Source organism: Papaver somniferum, chromosome 8 (assembly GCF_003573695.1).
Source record: "Papaver somniferum cultivar HN1 chromosome 8, ASM357369v1, whole genome shotgun sequence".
NCBI classification, from domain to species: domain Eukaryota; kingdom Viridiplantae; phylum Streptophyta; class Magnoliopsida; order Ranunculales; family Papaveraceae; genus Papaver; species Papaver somniferum.
In genome coordinates, this window is record NC_039365.1 from 97,106,201 (window position 1) to 97,121,321 (window position 15,121).

General features: G+C 34.8%; 1 protein-coding gene and 1 pseudogene across 1 annotated transcript; both read left to right on the forward strand.

The window, feature by feature from the left end:
• The first annotated feature begins 1,760 nt into the window (after window positions 1-1,760).
• On the forward strand, window positions 1,761-2,930 carry LOC113306624 (glutathione S-transferase F12-like). The gene is made up of 3 exons (XM_026555544.1): window positions 1,761-2,009; window positions 2,148-2,196; window positions 2,302-2,930. The coding sequence occupies exons 1-3, from the start codon at window positions 1,863-1,865 to the stop codon at window positions 2,751-2,753; spliced, it is 648 nt and encodes a 215-aa protein (XP_026411329.1). The 5' UTR covers window positions 1,761-1,862; the 3' UTR covers window positions 2,754-2,930.
• Window positions 2,931-13,564: 10,634 nt separating this feature from the next.
• On the forward strand, window positions 13,565-14,683 carry LOC113305817 (annotated as a pseudogene).
• The last annotated feature ends 438 nt before the right edge of the window (window positions 14,684-15,121 follow it).

Below are 15,121 nucleotides of genomic sequence, written 5' to 3' on the forward strand. Positions count from 1 at the left end.
AAAATGTAGCATATACATGCTTATCAATCAGTACCTTCATCATCATCCTCCTCCTCATTATCATTATCACCACCACCACCAGCACCACTTAGTCCAGAACTACCATTACCACCACCATTACCATCGTTACCATCGTCATGAATCTCTTCTTGTTCCATAATTTCTTCCTCATCGCTTTCGGAAGCAGATACAACAGGTGTGGAAGAAGGCGACGAATCCAACGAATCATTATGTGGGTCTCTTGGTTCGTTCATAGACAACGGTACCTCATTTGGCTTTCTTCCTCGGAATGGGCCGACATTTAAGTATCTAGTGTGTCGGGGAGGTTTGGAAGGAGGAGTGGGCATGTGTTTCTTGTCTTTCTTTTTACTACATTGGTAACATACACAAAAAAAGGAACAAATAAGTTCAGTATTTCATGCTATCAGAACAAGGGTCGCCACCCTTTTGTTTAAAACAAAAAACGACTCTTATACCTAATAGGACGAGTCTAACTAATAATGTGACGACCCTATCAATTTTTTGGACAGTGAGTATTTTTGTTTCTGTACAAGGGTTGTCATGTGTTACTATATAGAGGTAACGACTCAAATATAAACCAAAAGAATTCAATCACTACGCGCTTATATATAATGACGACCCTACCAATTTTTAAGACAGAGAGACTGTTCTTAGTAGAATTAGGATCGTCAAGGGATTCGGTTACAGATTTAACGAGCCAAATCTAGGACAAAAATTTGTAGTAACGAGCCAAATCTACAAATTAACGATTTTTCATAGAGTATACATGTAGATATAGGGTTGTTATGTTATAACATCATACAGAGTAACGAGCCAAATCTAGGGCAACAAATTATAGTAGCAGAACATCATACAGTTTAACGATTGTTCATAAAGTATACATGCAGAAATAGGGTTGTTATGTTATAAAATAATACAGAGTAACGACCCATTCATTGTAACTGAAAAAAATCGGTTCGACAACTCAATTTCACAGTCAAAACTGAAGAAAATATCAAAACAGAAGTGGGTTTTAGTAACTTACTTTCTAATCGTCGCCATTTCTTCTTCTATTTCTTCCCGGCTTGATATTTGCTTGGTTTTGAGATTAATCTTCAATCTGGGTTTCTCTACCAACTTAGGGTTAGCAAACTTTCCTTTATACTCATTGGTTCGAACCATGTTTGTAGAAGAAGTTAATCGTCGATTAAAATTTTTCGTATCGACGAAGAGAAAAAAAATTTGGGTCGCCAATGGTGGAGAGATGAGAGAACTCGGTTATGGAAAGGAAGGAGAGGGGAATGGTTTTTAATTTTGTTTTAGAAATTGAATTGGGAGCCTTATGTTTAGGTTAATAGGTTTTTAAGTGGTAAGGATAAAACAATATTTTCACCCTCTTTTTGGAACCTCCTGTAATGTTTGGTGTGGGTATAAATTGGTCGGGGCCCCTAATTGTATCTAGGGCCCCCAATTAAACGAGGCTTTATATCATTCAAGTAAAACGGAAGACCGTACCGTACATACGGCCATAACAATAGTCCTCAACCACCAAAACGTGGTGTCTTAACAACCACAGAGATACATATTTGATCAAGAATACCGGGGGTTAGAAATGTCCCCACATGTGACAACCCCCAGCATATGTTACCACTTACCAGCATACGACTATTATTACCCACCACATTCACTCACTATCTTGCTCATTATAAATAGCATGGTTTAGCCCAGTTATATTCATATTGATTTTAAAGGTAGACGAATTTAAGATACAACTTTTATTTATTTCATTTTTTTTTAGTTTTCTTTATCCTTGTCTCTGTTAGGTTGTGAGAAACTGAGAGTAAACAAAATTTAGAATAAAGATGGTGGTGAAAATTTATGGTCCGGTTACTGGAGCTTGTCCACAAAGAGTGATGGCTTGTCTTTTCGATAAAGAAATCGACTTCGAGGTCGAAACCATCCGCCTTGAACTCGGAGAACACAAAAGGCCAGAGTTCCTTGCAAAACAGGTAGACTAAACAACCATATATTGCTCATTTACTGCTAGTAACTACTAGCATTTACTAAATACTACACCTCACATTGTGTTCAAATGCTCTCGTTTCTTGATGAATTTAACTTGATGGATTGTAACTCTCATTTTTCAGCCATTTGGTCAAGTGCCTGTAGTAGAGGACGGGGATTTCAGGCTTTTTGGTAAGAATCTAGGATCATTTCCATTAGCTGCCAAATTTAACAAAAAGACTCCTGTTGTTAATATACCATTTCTTAAGTGATTGGCTTGTTCTTGACAATCCGCAGAATCAAGGGCGATCATAAGGTACTACGCAGCTAAATATGCAGATCAAGGAACGAACTTGCTGGGCAAAACACTAGAGGAACGAGCTTTGGTAGATCAATGGCTTGAAGTTGAAGCACACAATTTCAATGAACTGATATACACTATTGTATTTCAAGTGGTGATACTTCCTCGAATGGGTCAAACTACTGACTCAGAGTTAGTAGGTATTAGTGAAGAGAAACTCGGAAAAGTTCTTGATATATACGAAGAACAATTGTCCAAGAACAGTTATCTTGCTGGAGACTCGTTCAGCCTCACCGATCTGGGCCACCTCCCAGGGATTCGGTATCTGATGAATGAGGCAGGGAAGGGTTATCTTGTCAAGGACAGGAAGAATGTGAATGCCTGGTGGGAAAATATTTCAAACAGGCCTGCTTGGAAGAAAGTTCTGAAACTCATGGAGAAAAATTAGTTCAAGCAATGCCTATGAATTATTTATCTGTTGGTTTAAGTACTACGGAGTATGAATTATGAAAGGTTTTCTGTAGATAAGGAAAACTGATTGACATTGCTGTTATGGTTTCTGTCTAGAAAGTCTTTTGCTGCGGCAATATTCTAAAATAAAAACTTGTGTTTTTATATTGTGCCATATTTATCTGCCTGCTTTACAATGACACATTGACAGCCCTTAATAAATGAGTAATTACAGAGTGCAAGCCTGCTAGTCTTCCTCAAATTTTATGTCATAAGATCTAGAGAACCAACTACTCAGCAGTTATACTGAATTCAAAAGCTGCACAAGTAAATGAATTTTTCATGAAAAATAAAAGGAACTGAATCTTAAAAATAAAACAAAATTAACATTATAAATTTTCCTGGATGATATTTGTGTCAGAATACTCAGTGTGCAGTCATTCAATCTACAAGATCTTGCAAACATCGACACTAATTTGCTAAGGCTAAGTCATATGGTGTGCTAATCTAATAGCTAGATTAGCAGTCCACGTCAACTAGGACTACCTCCTAAATCTTATGGGAGTGCTAATCTATCAGCTAGATTAACAGTCCACATCAGCCCAGCGTTGTTTGGTTCAACGCTTTAAATCTCAGCCATCAGATTAAAATATAAATCGTTCGGCGCTGAACCATTCAACAAAAAGGTGTTTTTTTGTTTTTGCGTTGAACCATTCAGCGCTTTAATCTCGCTGCTAGCTCAATGACGAGCACTTGCTAGGAGAGAGAACCAGTGTTAACAAATAGACAACACTTTTTTTTTTGAACTGCAACACTTAATTGTTAATCTAGCAGTTCAATCTAGCACATAGAACTTAGTCTAATAGAATTCCGAAACTCCAAATAAATCCAAGTAGGAACCTGTTTTTGCTGGTATCCAATTTGATATCTTCTTATAGTATATACTACTTCCATTTTCAGAAAAGAGGCATTATCATTTTTTTCATTTTAGCCTAAAAATAGGTCAAACTAAAAAAATGATAGTAACTTTTTTCGCAAACGGTGGGAATATCAAGTGATTATACATCAAAAATTAATTGCTAAAAGCCTTTAACACTAGGTTAACCCTCGTAGTTTGGGGCCTAGAACATTTTCTGAGACCTATCAAATTTCTCTCCGCCTTTCACAAATGGCCATGGGGTGTTAATCTTGATAAAAAAAACTAATCTAGTCCAAATTAATTCTTAAAACTAACCCATATAAATACTATAATCCATTACCATTTTCAGTAAAAAACCAAAAAGCATAAAAACCTAAAGCAGATTTTTTTTCTATTTTCATCTAACCCTTCCAAATTCCATAAACCCTAATAGAAAAATGATCTTCTTCTCCAACGATCGTCGATCCAATCAAGAAAAGGTAAATCTCCATCATCCCGTTCTAGTATTCGAATTTATTCATTAATTTACATGCAGAGGAATCGGTTTATAAGATGATTAACATCGATTGAGTGTAGGTTGAAATCAGAATGTTAAAAGACTCCACCAAAATCGGTTTATAAATGCATTAGCATAAACCGATTCTGGATATATTTTTTTTTGAACTTTGCCCTCTTACAATCGGGTTTTATTTGCATGGTAATATACCGATTGTGAAGTTGTCTCTTCAGATTCCATTTCACAATCGATTTTTTTATATGTGTCATATAAACTGATTCTCGGTGTTTGAAATTCCTGTGTGTTTTTGTGGTTAAAATCGGATTACATTTGTTGTATTATGAATCGATTGTTGAACTAGATACTTTTTTTAAGATGTGGATAGAAATAGATCCGGTTTCTTTTCAATTATTCTTGTATTCTTGGATCTTTTTTGGTTAAAAGAGATATATCCTGGTTTGATACTTTTTAAGTCCTTAACTGGTTTTTCTTTACATCACCGGATTATGTATGTTTATTACCTAGATGGAGGATCATGTTTAGTTAGTTCCACATGTACAAAAGTTTATACTGGTATGTGTGTTTTTTTTTTTAGTTTTGAAGCAATATAACATGAGCTTGTTCCAAGCTTTGAACTTTGACATCTTATAGTCTAAACTATGTTAATAAGGTATTAGTTATGTCATTGGTTCTACCGATGTTGGTGTAGCTGCAACAACAAAAATCACCGTACTAGTTTCAGGCAAAGATGGTTGCGCAACCAAGGCAGACGGACCAGGAGAAAGCTATGCTTAATGAGTTATTTTTTTGTTCATTTGATTATAAAGGATGACGGCTCTAAAAGGTATTGATCTAATGGAGAAAGTGATAATTTGTAAAATGTTTTTTCTGTTTTAACTTTTCCTTTTCTGTTTCAAACTTTTTTAGTTGTTCAGTATCGAGCTGAGCAACATGTCCCCCTCTTTTTTGAAAAACGATAGATTGCAGATGGATGATAGTTAGTCTGTTTTTTCAAGGGTTTTGCTCTGCATAACCATTGTTCCTCCTCCATCTCCAGTTTTCTACTAAAACAGAAAATAATATTTCTTTTTGAGTTTGAGTTAAATCCTTTTTACAATTAAGTTTTGTAGGAAATATGCACTTAAGTTGGCCACTTAAGCATAATTTCAAGGATGAATGAGAATTAGGTTCAGTTGGAAACATATCATAAATTCAGTTAGAAAAACTGACTGTATGATTCATATTGATAGAAAATAGTCATAATGGTTTAAGCTGAATAGATGAGTCCTGCTGGTGTGAAATAAGCCAAAAGTCATAACGTATTCACCAAAATGTTTCCTTGGTTCAGTAAAGATAAAAACCCATCTCCTTCTAAGTCTGTAAGAGAATTTGTGCTACAAATTTTCGTGCCGTTTTTTGGTGTCATTGAAATACTGCGAAAAACATCGAGGTATTATTGAATTCTGGAGATATATGTTGAAAAAGCGGGGGTCAAACAACCACACCCAATATTTCGTCTAACAATCTGAATAGACAAACTCCAATATACTTTCAAGAGAATAAACTAGACAGTCAGACTCAATCTAGAGATTAGTATATCAAAGAGTTTTATATCTCTATCTCTCAATTCAATCCGCAATCAACAAATAGAAATTTGCGATCCCGATTGAATATAAGAGAAGTAACTTGAACGGTACCAAAGACCAATGTTCAAGGTTCAATAAATTTCAATCAACAACCAAAGGTTGGATTTACCAATTGATCGGTTCAACGTACAACTTGTGATATTTCAATTATATAACAAAATACAATGAGGAAAAGAAATAACACAGACACCTGAATTTTGTTAACGAGGAAAACCGCAAATGCAGAAAAATCTCGGGACCTAGTCCAGATTTGAACACCACATTGTATTAAGACGCTACAGACACTAGCTTACTACCAATGAACTTCGGACTGGAATGTAATTTAACCCTAATCAATCTCACACTGATTCAAGGTACATTCGTGCTCCTTACGCATCTGATCCCAGCAGGATACTACGCACTTGATTCCCTTAGCTGATCTCACCCATAACCAAGAGTTGCTACAACCCCAAGTCGAAGACTTAATAAACAAATCTGTCTCACACAGAAAAGTCTATTAGAATAGATAAATTTGTCTCCCACAGAAATACCTACGAGTTGTATTCCGTCTTTTGATAAATCAAGGTGAACAGGAACCAATTGATAAACCGGACTTATATTCCCGAAGAACAGCCTAGTATTATCAATAAACTCACAATAATCTTAATTGTATGGTAGCGAAACAAGATATTGTGGAATCACAAACGATGAGACGAAGATGGTTGTGACTATTTTTTATCTTGCCTATCGGAGAATAAATCTCGAGCCAATCTTAGAGAAGATAGTACTCAATACGATAGAAACAACAAGATCAGATCACGCAACTACAGAGAAAATAGTTGGGACTAGCTTCACAATCTCAATGAAGTCTTTAAGTCGTTAACCTACAGGGTTTCGTGAAAAACTTAAGGTTAAAGGAGAATCGACTCTAGATTATACAACTAGTATCACACAGGAGGTGTAGAAATTAGTTTTCCCAGTTGTTAGACTTCTCCTTTATATAGTTTTCAAATCAGGGTTTGCAATCTTAGTTACCTTGGTAACAAAGCATTCAATATTCACCGTTAGATGAAAACTTGATTAGATTCAAGCTAATATCTTTCAACCGTTAGATCGAACGTAGCTTGTTATACACAAATGAAATGTACCCTCATTTAGGTTTAAGGAACCGTACCTAAATGTGTACACCATGTTGGCTCAACAGTAGTTAACCGAGGTTAGGTATATGAACACTCTCATATCAACCTTATTCATCTTAACCATAACTAGTTCAAGTTACTCAAATGAAACTAGTTAAAGAGTTGTTCAATTTCTATATTCTCATAGAAGTATACAAGGACACAATCGAAGCAAAATCGGTTTGATTCACTCGAATCAATTCATGAACATTATAGCCACGTTTTGCAAAGAATGCATTCCTTAATATATAAATGTATTAGTTCATGAGCCAACCGATTTTAGAACTTTAACCACTCAAGTATGTATACGGGTATGCGTACCTGATCAGCCGGTCTGAGTTTGGGTTCGCAAGTATGCGAACCGGTATGCGTACTTGAGTACACTTCCAAAACCCAACAGAAATTCCCGGACCTATACTTCAGACAAGTATGCGTACCGGTATGTGTACTTAGAGGATGACAATAGCCGTTTTCACACACTATTAGCATCAAATCAATTTTCAAGATATTGAAATAATCATAACGAAACATTCCAAGTCTACACCAAATGATTGTATCACACAAACCATGTAAGATGTTGCTCGTCGATTTTCACATGATCATCTTTTGACTTTCGTCAAGAATATAAGATGAACTTGGTTGAAGCGAAAGCTTACCAACACATATTTCGAGAAATATGTAAGCGAGTTAAACTCAGCTTGAAATCTCAAATGTGTATAATCGACAACTATATAGTAATACGACTTTTTTCTCAATATATGAGATATAGTAGAAATAGACTTTCCAAGTGATAGATGAGTTTTAGTCTCCACATACCTTTTGTTGATGAAGTTCCACAAGCTCTCCCTAATAGTTCGCCGTCTTCAATTGATGAACGTTGTGAAGTTTAATGTTCAACTACAAAATATATCCTAGTCCGAGACATCACTATAAGTAGACTAGAAATTAAGACTTACAGTTTTGATTACTAATATTGACAAACAAGCTTGAGAGAGCAATACTTGCGAGTTCGACCGAACAGTGTTTTAACATATGCTATTACATGTAACAACATTATATACAACGCATCAAATTTCTTAACTAAAAAGATTAATTTCCTTAATATACTCATTTGATCGTTTGGTTACTGAGTTCCACTAATAAGGTGCATTTCCTTCTTCATATTTTATTCGTGTTTTCATAAGATCTAATTTTACAAATAGTGTAGAATTGCTTCCGGAGACAACTTGCTTGAGATTTTGCACGAACTCACAATAGGGTGTTCGTATCATTATACTGTGACTTAATTATCTTAATTGTCCAAATCCTTGTCAAACCATTTGGAGGGTTTTAATCAGCACATGGGTAGTTAGATTTCTATTTTCTTGATTAGAGTGAACACAAAGTGTTTGTACCGGTGCCTAGGAGAACTGTTACCACATTGATACGTATATTTCCATATTAATTGGTGTCGCTTGTAATCTATAGTTGTGGTAACGGGTAGAGACCAAGATTGATTTAGAAAATTCCAACAATCTTAAGACATTTTATTTGTTACTTTTAAATAATCTTGGTTGGTTTACTACATAGTAGTGGCTTCAAATTCGTAAATTAATTCTTGACTATATATACTGCGAAGTAGTACTTCTGCATTGCATTTATATTTGATTAGTCTTACTTTGAGTTAGTATTTGACACTTTCATTATTAAGTTGACTGTACAACGACACTGTACCATTTTGGTTTTTTTTTGAAGTGGTAATATACACAGAACACTCATAGGAGTAGTCCTAATTCTTAGATTGGGATAGTTGTGCAGGTTTCGTATTATTATTGCATAAGAATATCATTTGATTCCATCTTGTCATTTACTGAATTGATATTCTTTCATCAAGTAATTGGGAAATCTGATAGTAGTTAATACTATACAGTGGGTTAGTAGCAACTACAATTGCAGAATCACCACAGTTAAGCTACCAACGGATTTGCTTGGTTTTGTAAAATGTCGTGCGCAACTAAAAACAACTATGTAGGGCTGTTATGAGTAAAATAAACAATCTTGCTCCTTCGGCTTATACCGTTGAGTCGTGTTCCATTTGGCATGAGACACTGGGTCATGTTAATTACGGTTCATTAAAAAGTTAATGAACATGGAATTGTTGCCCAAATTCGACATAGATTCAACTAAAAGGTGTGAAGTCTTTGTTGAATCTAGGTCCACCAAATCTCCTTTCCATGCGGTTGAAATGGATACAGAACTATTGGAGTTAATTCGTACCGACTTGTGTGATTTAAAGATGGTACAAACCCGGGATGTCAAAAACTACTTTGTCACCTTTATAGAATGACATTATAAGGTATTGTCGTGTTTACTTATTAAGAAGTAAAAATGAAGTTGTTGATAATTTCAACTCTAAGAATGAAGCTGAGAATCAACTAAACAGAAAAATAAAAATTCTGAAAAGCGATAGGGGCACAAATCTATTATCAAAGCGACAGATGAGATTTGTGCACCAGTGGTACCATTCATCAAGTAACACCTCCTTATTCGTTACAGTCGAACGGTATTGTTGAAACCAAGAACCGTACTTTAAAAGAGATGATGAATGTTATTTTAATAAATTCTGGAGCACCCGACAACTTATGGGGGAAGGTTTTACTTACAACAAACTATCTTTTGAATAAGGTATCCCATACAAAAAAATATAAAACTCTTTATGAATTATAGAAAGATACATAACCTTCGTATAAATTCGTCAAAGTGTTGGGGTGCCAGGCAAAGGTAGCAGTACCACTTGCTAAAAGGGTCAAGATATGACCAAAAACGGTGGATTGGATTTTCATAGGATATCCTGAGAATATTAGTGATTATAGATTTCTGGTTCATAAATCAAAATTTGAAGATATAATGTAAACACCATTCTAGAGTCAAGAGATGCAGTATTCTTTGAGAATGTGTTTCCATGGAAACCATAAACTAACAATCATCTCAAAAGAAAAAATGTTAGTGAAGATGAAATACAAGTATTTCGCAATCACCCAAGCAACAAGAACAAATTTTTTTTGAAGAACCTCGAAGAAGCAAAAGGGTTAGAATTGCTACGTCTCATGGCGAAGATTTGGTAACTTGTATGTTAGGGAATGACCCTCAAACATTTGAACAAGCTATGGCTACACCAGAAGCACCGTACTGGAAAGTAGACACTGATAGTGAAATTGATTCCATCGTGAAAAACCACACATGGGAGATAATGGATCTACCTCGAGGTTGTAAACCTCTAGGTAATAAATGGGTTTTCAAAGGGAGGTTGAAAAATGGTGGAACGATAGACAAGTATAAAGCAAGACTAGTTGTCAAGGGCTTTATACAAAAAGAAGATTTAGATTATTTCGACACCTATTCTCCGGTTACAAGGATTAAATCCATAAGATTGCTTATTGGAATTGAGGAATTGTATAATCTTGATATACATCAAATGGATGTTAAAACTGCTTTCTTAAATAGAGATTTGAAGAAGAAATCTACATGGAACAACTTGAAAAGCTTGCGGTACCCAGGAATGAAAAGAAAGTTTGTAAGTTTGTGAAATCGTTTTACGGGTTAAACCAAGCACCAAAATAATGGCATATAAAGTCTGATAACACATTATTATCAAACCGTTTTAAAATCAATGAGTGTGACGAGTGTGTCTACACAAAAACAACACCTACAGGGTTTTTTATTATATGCCTATATGTAAACGACATGCTGATTATGGGAAATAATTCATAAAGTCTACAAAAAAGATGTTGTCTAGACATTTTGATATGAAAGATTTAGGAAAATCGGACGTTATTCTTGGATTTCAAGAACTCCGGAAGGGATTAAATTATCTCAAAAACATATTATTGAGAATTTTTTTGAGAAGTTTAATAAGAATGATGACAAAGTCGCTAGTACACCTTTAGACATGACTACACGCCTCTTCAAAAATGAAGGACATGTCGTTAATCAATTAGAATACTCACGAATCATAGGTAGTCTAATGTATATAATGAGTCGTACCATACCATCCATAGCATGTGCATTGAGTAAGTTGAGTATATTTTTATAACTAATCCTAATAATACTCACTGGCAATCCATAGAAATAAAGGGATTATAGATTGCATTATACAACCTATTCTACAATTTTAGAAGGATTATTGATGTGAACTGGATCTCAGACTCAGATGATACTAAAGCAACGAGTGGTTATGTATTTATTGTGGGTGGGGCTGTGGTATCGTGGAAATCTTTCAAACATACATTGATATCAAGATAAACAATGAAGGATGATTTCCTCGCTTTAGATAAAACGGCAGAGGAAGCAGAATGGCTTCAAAATTTCCCAGAAGAAATACCAGTATGGCTCAAGCAAGTGCCTGCAATAACCATTAAATGTGAAAATACAACAGCTACAATTATACATATATAGTAATATGTACAATGGTAAGTCTAAAGACATACGTCGAAGACATGAAACCGTTAAGTAATTTCTCTCACGGAATAATATTTGTGGAGTATATAAGGTCCAAGGATAACCTAGGGGATCCATTTACAAAAGGGTTACCTAGAGAGATAATAATTGCACCATCGAGGGGAATGGGATTCTTGCCTAATATAGAGTAGTATTTACAGCAAACACCCAACCTAGCGAATATAGACCCATGGTTATCTAGGTTCAAAAGGGACAACCATATTGTAAATTTATACTCACCTAAAATACTATGAGAGATTACTCTCTTTCCCATTTCTATGTGAAACAGTGTTGCCTGTTAAGTGAGAGGTACTGAGAATTTCTTTTAATGATTTATATGGATTAGTTTGACTAAGAAAGTATGACAAGATACTTTTTAAATAAGAGATCACATACATGAGTGAGAAGTGGTGTCGCTTGTATGATAACTATAAGGCTAAGTTAATCTAGAGCACTCATGAAAATAATGTATCGTTCAGGGTCGAAAAGAAAACAACCGAGAATCGAATTTTTAAGGAAATAAACTATGTGACATCTATTGCATAGGTTGACACTATAAACTTGAACAGTTCAATACACCGCGTTCACTGAGCAACTAGTAAACCTGATAGATATTCACTTTGGAAGATTCAAATCTCAAAGCTATCTCTCATGATGTAGTGATGTTCCGCGCACAACTCTGTAGTGTCTGCATTAGATATTATGATTATAATTATGCATTTTCTATTATATAATTTCATTCATGTGGGGGATTGTAGGAAATATGCGCTTAAGTTGGCCACTTAAGCATAATTCCAAGGATGAATGAGAATTGGGTTCAGTTGGAAACATGCCATAAAAATCAGTTAGAGAAACTGAATGGTATGATTGATATTGATAGGCAACATTCATGAAGGTTTGGGATGAATAGATGTGTCCGGACGGTGTGAAATAAACCGAAAGTCATAACGAATTTGCCCAAACATTGCCTTGGTTCAGTAAATATAAAAACTCATCTTCTTCTTTCCATACAATATTGAAAAAGAAATAAAATTGAACTTCCTTAGCAATTTTTCATTGAAAACATTTTCTGAGTCTGTAAGAGAGTTTTTGCTACAAATTTAGCGTTCACATTTTTTTGTTATTGAAGTGCTGCAAAAAACATTGAGGTATTGTTGAATGCTAGAGACATATGCCATTACCTGTAACAACATTATATACATGGGATAAAATGTGTTAAATAAAGAGATTACTCGTCTCAATACACCCATTTAATCGTTTTCTTACTTAGTTTTGCTAATAAGGTGCATTTCCTTCTTCATATTTTATTCCTATTTTCATAAGATTTAATTTTACAAATTGTATAGTTCCGAAAACAACTTGCTTGAGATTTTACATGAACTCACAATAGGGTTTATGTATCAATATACTGTGACTTAATTATTTTAATTGTTCAAATCCATGTCAAACTATTTGGCGGTTTTAATCAGCACTTGAGTAGTTAAATTGCTATTGTCCTGATTAGAGTGCACACAATGTGTTTGTACTGGTGCCTAAGAGAACTGTTGTCAAATTGATACATATATTTCCTTATTAATTGGTGTCGCTTGTAATCTATAGTCTGGGTACAGGTAGAGACCAAGTTTGATTTAGAAAATTCCAACAACTTTGCTGCCTAGATTTATTTAAAAACATTGACAGAATTTAGGTTCTTGTATATCTAAGGAAATGAGAGAAACTGGTGTTCAAGCTGCCATAACAAATGAGAGAAACTGGTGTTCAAGCTGCCATAAAAATACCTTATTTTTGGAAAACAAAATTTGAAATTGCATTGAACGTGCCTTACCTTATTTGTTGGATTCCCAATTTCATAATATATTCCTAATATACGACGAAGTGACACTTACTAGTACCAAGAAGACTTATAAAAAAATATTAGTGGTAATATTTTTTTCATGTTAACAATTCAATTAACATATGTATTGTTGTCGACTAATGTAAAGACAATTGATAATGCATATTCAGTTTTAGCAGGTCATTACATTTGGGTAGATAATGTTGTTCAATATTGTGCACCACTTTTTCTCTTCTTCTGGTGTATAACTAGATTTGATTTCTTGTTATCTAGGTGGATCATTTGCATCCTTGAGGATTGAGTTTGGAGACTTCATGGTCTTCATTGCAGTTGGTAACATTCTCCTCGATATTGGGGGACCGGCAGTGGCACGTTCATGAAAGTCTTACTTTGCTACACTTTTGAATCACAACCCTAAGGATTTTCGAATAATGCTCACAACTTCCCCGATGACTATGGCCATCTCGACCTTGTCGCTGTTGGTATTACCATGGTTATTTTTGTTCTACTATGTTGCCCCAATCCTCCACGTCGTTGTCATTCTCTTCATTATTATCGCTGGTCTTACCAAAGCCGACTTAAAAAAATAATTTTAGTTTTGTTCCTTTTGGTGCTCGAGGAGTTTTCAAGGCATATTCTGTTTTTATGTTCTCCTATGTTGGATTCGATGCGGTCTCTACAATATCATATTGCTTGCTTGTCGTTACTTTGTGTTTAATGTAGCCTTATTATGAGGTCGATATTGATGCTCCATATTTGGTTGCGTTCACTGTTGTCGGAATGGGTTGGGCTAAGTATACTGAAAGGCATGACAACCGTTTTACTTCTTGGTATTGTGGTCCAGGCTCGGTATCTTACACACATTGCTCGTACACATACGGTACCTCCATGGTTATCAAACGTAAATGAGAAAACAGGCACACCCATGAACGTTATTATTTTATACTAGTTGCGACTGTTATTGTTGCCTTCTTCACCAGCCTTCCAATTCTCTCTAATCTTCTTCCTATATTTACACTCTTTATTTCTCGCTTATTGTTGTTGTTGCACTTCTTGTTCATAGATATTACGTAACAGATGTAACTACAATAACCAATCGTAATAAACTACTATTGTTCCTTGTCCTTATAATTTCCTCACCAATTGCCAATGCTTTATCATGGGATCCAGATGGGAGTGGCAGGATTGCTATGCAATTTTAATGCCGTTTTGGTTCTTAGGAACTCTAGGATTAAGAAAAAATTGTACACAAGCTAGGGAATCAAAGTTATGGGGAGTTTTGGGTTCCATCGATGGAATGTCGTTTCTTCGGTTTGGAGCTTGGACTATTTTTTTTCTTCATCTACTATATGTTCTTTAGCTTACATGCTTCATATGACACGGTTAAAGAAGTTGGATAAAAGAAGATTAAAAATGTGAAAGTTTATGGTGTTTAAATACCCGGAGAAACAGACCAATGAATAATAAAGGTAAGAATCATTAGTGGAAGTTATGAACGTTGGCTTTGAGATTGTTGAGCTGTTAAATGTTGTTTAAATTTACTTTGTTGTTTCCATGAACCGGATATGGAGAAATTGTCATGCATTTTGTACACAATAAGAGGGTTCAAAGTTCAAAGTAATTTATCATACATCAGACTATCATAGCCGTATTTTTCTTATGCGAGACCTAGGGTGGAAAAAAATGAGGGCTTGTTTATTTGATATTATTATTTTTATTCATGCACATATAACTTAACCAAGGATGGAAATTAACAATTCGTAAAAAAAAAAATCCAGAAATTCTGATATATTTATAACAATAAAAATTAAATCCTGATTCCAATTAATAAACTTAAC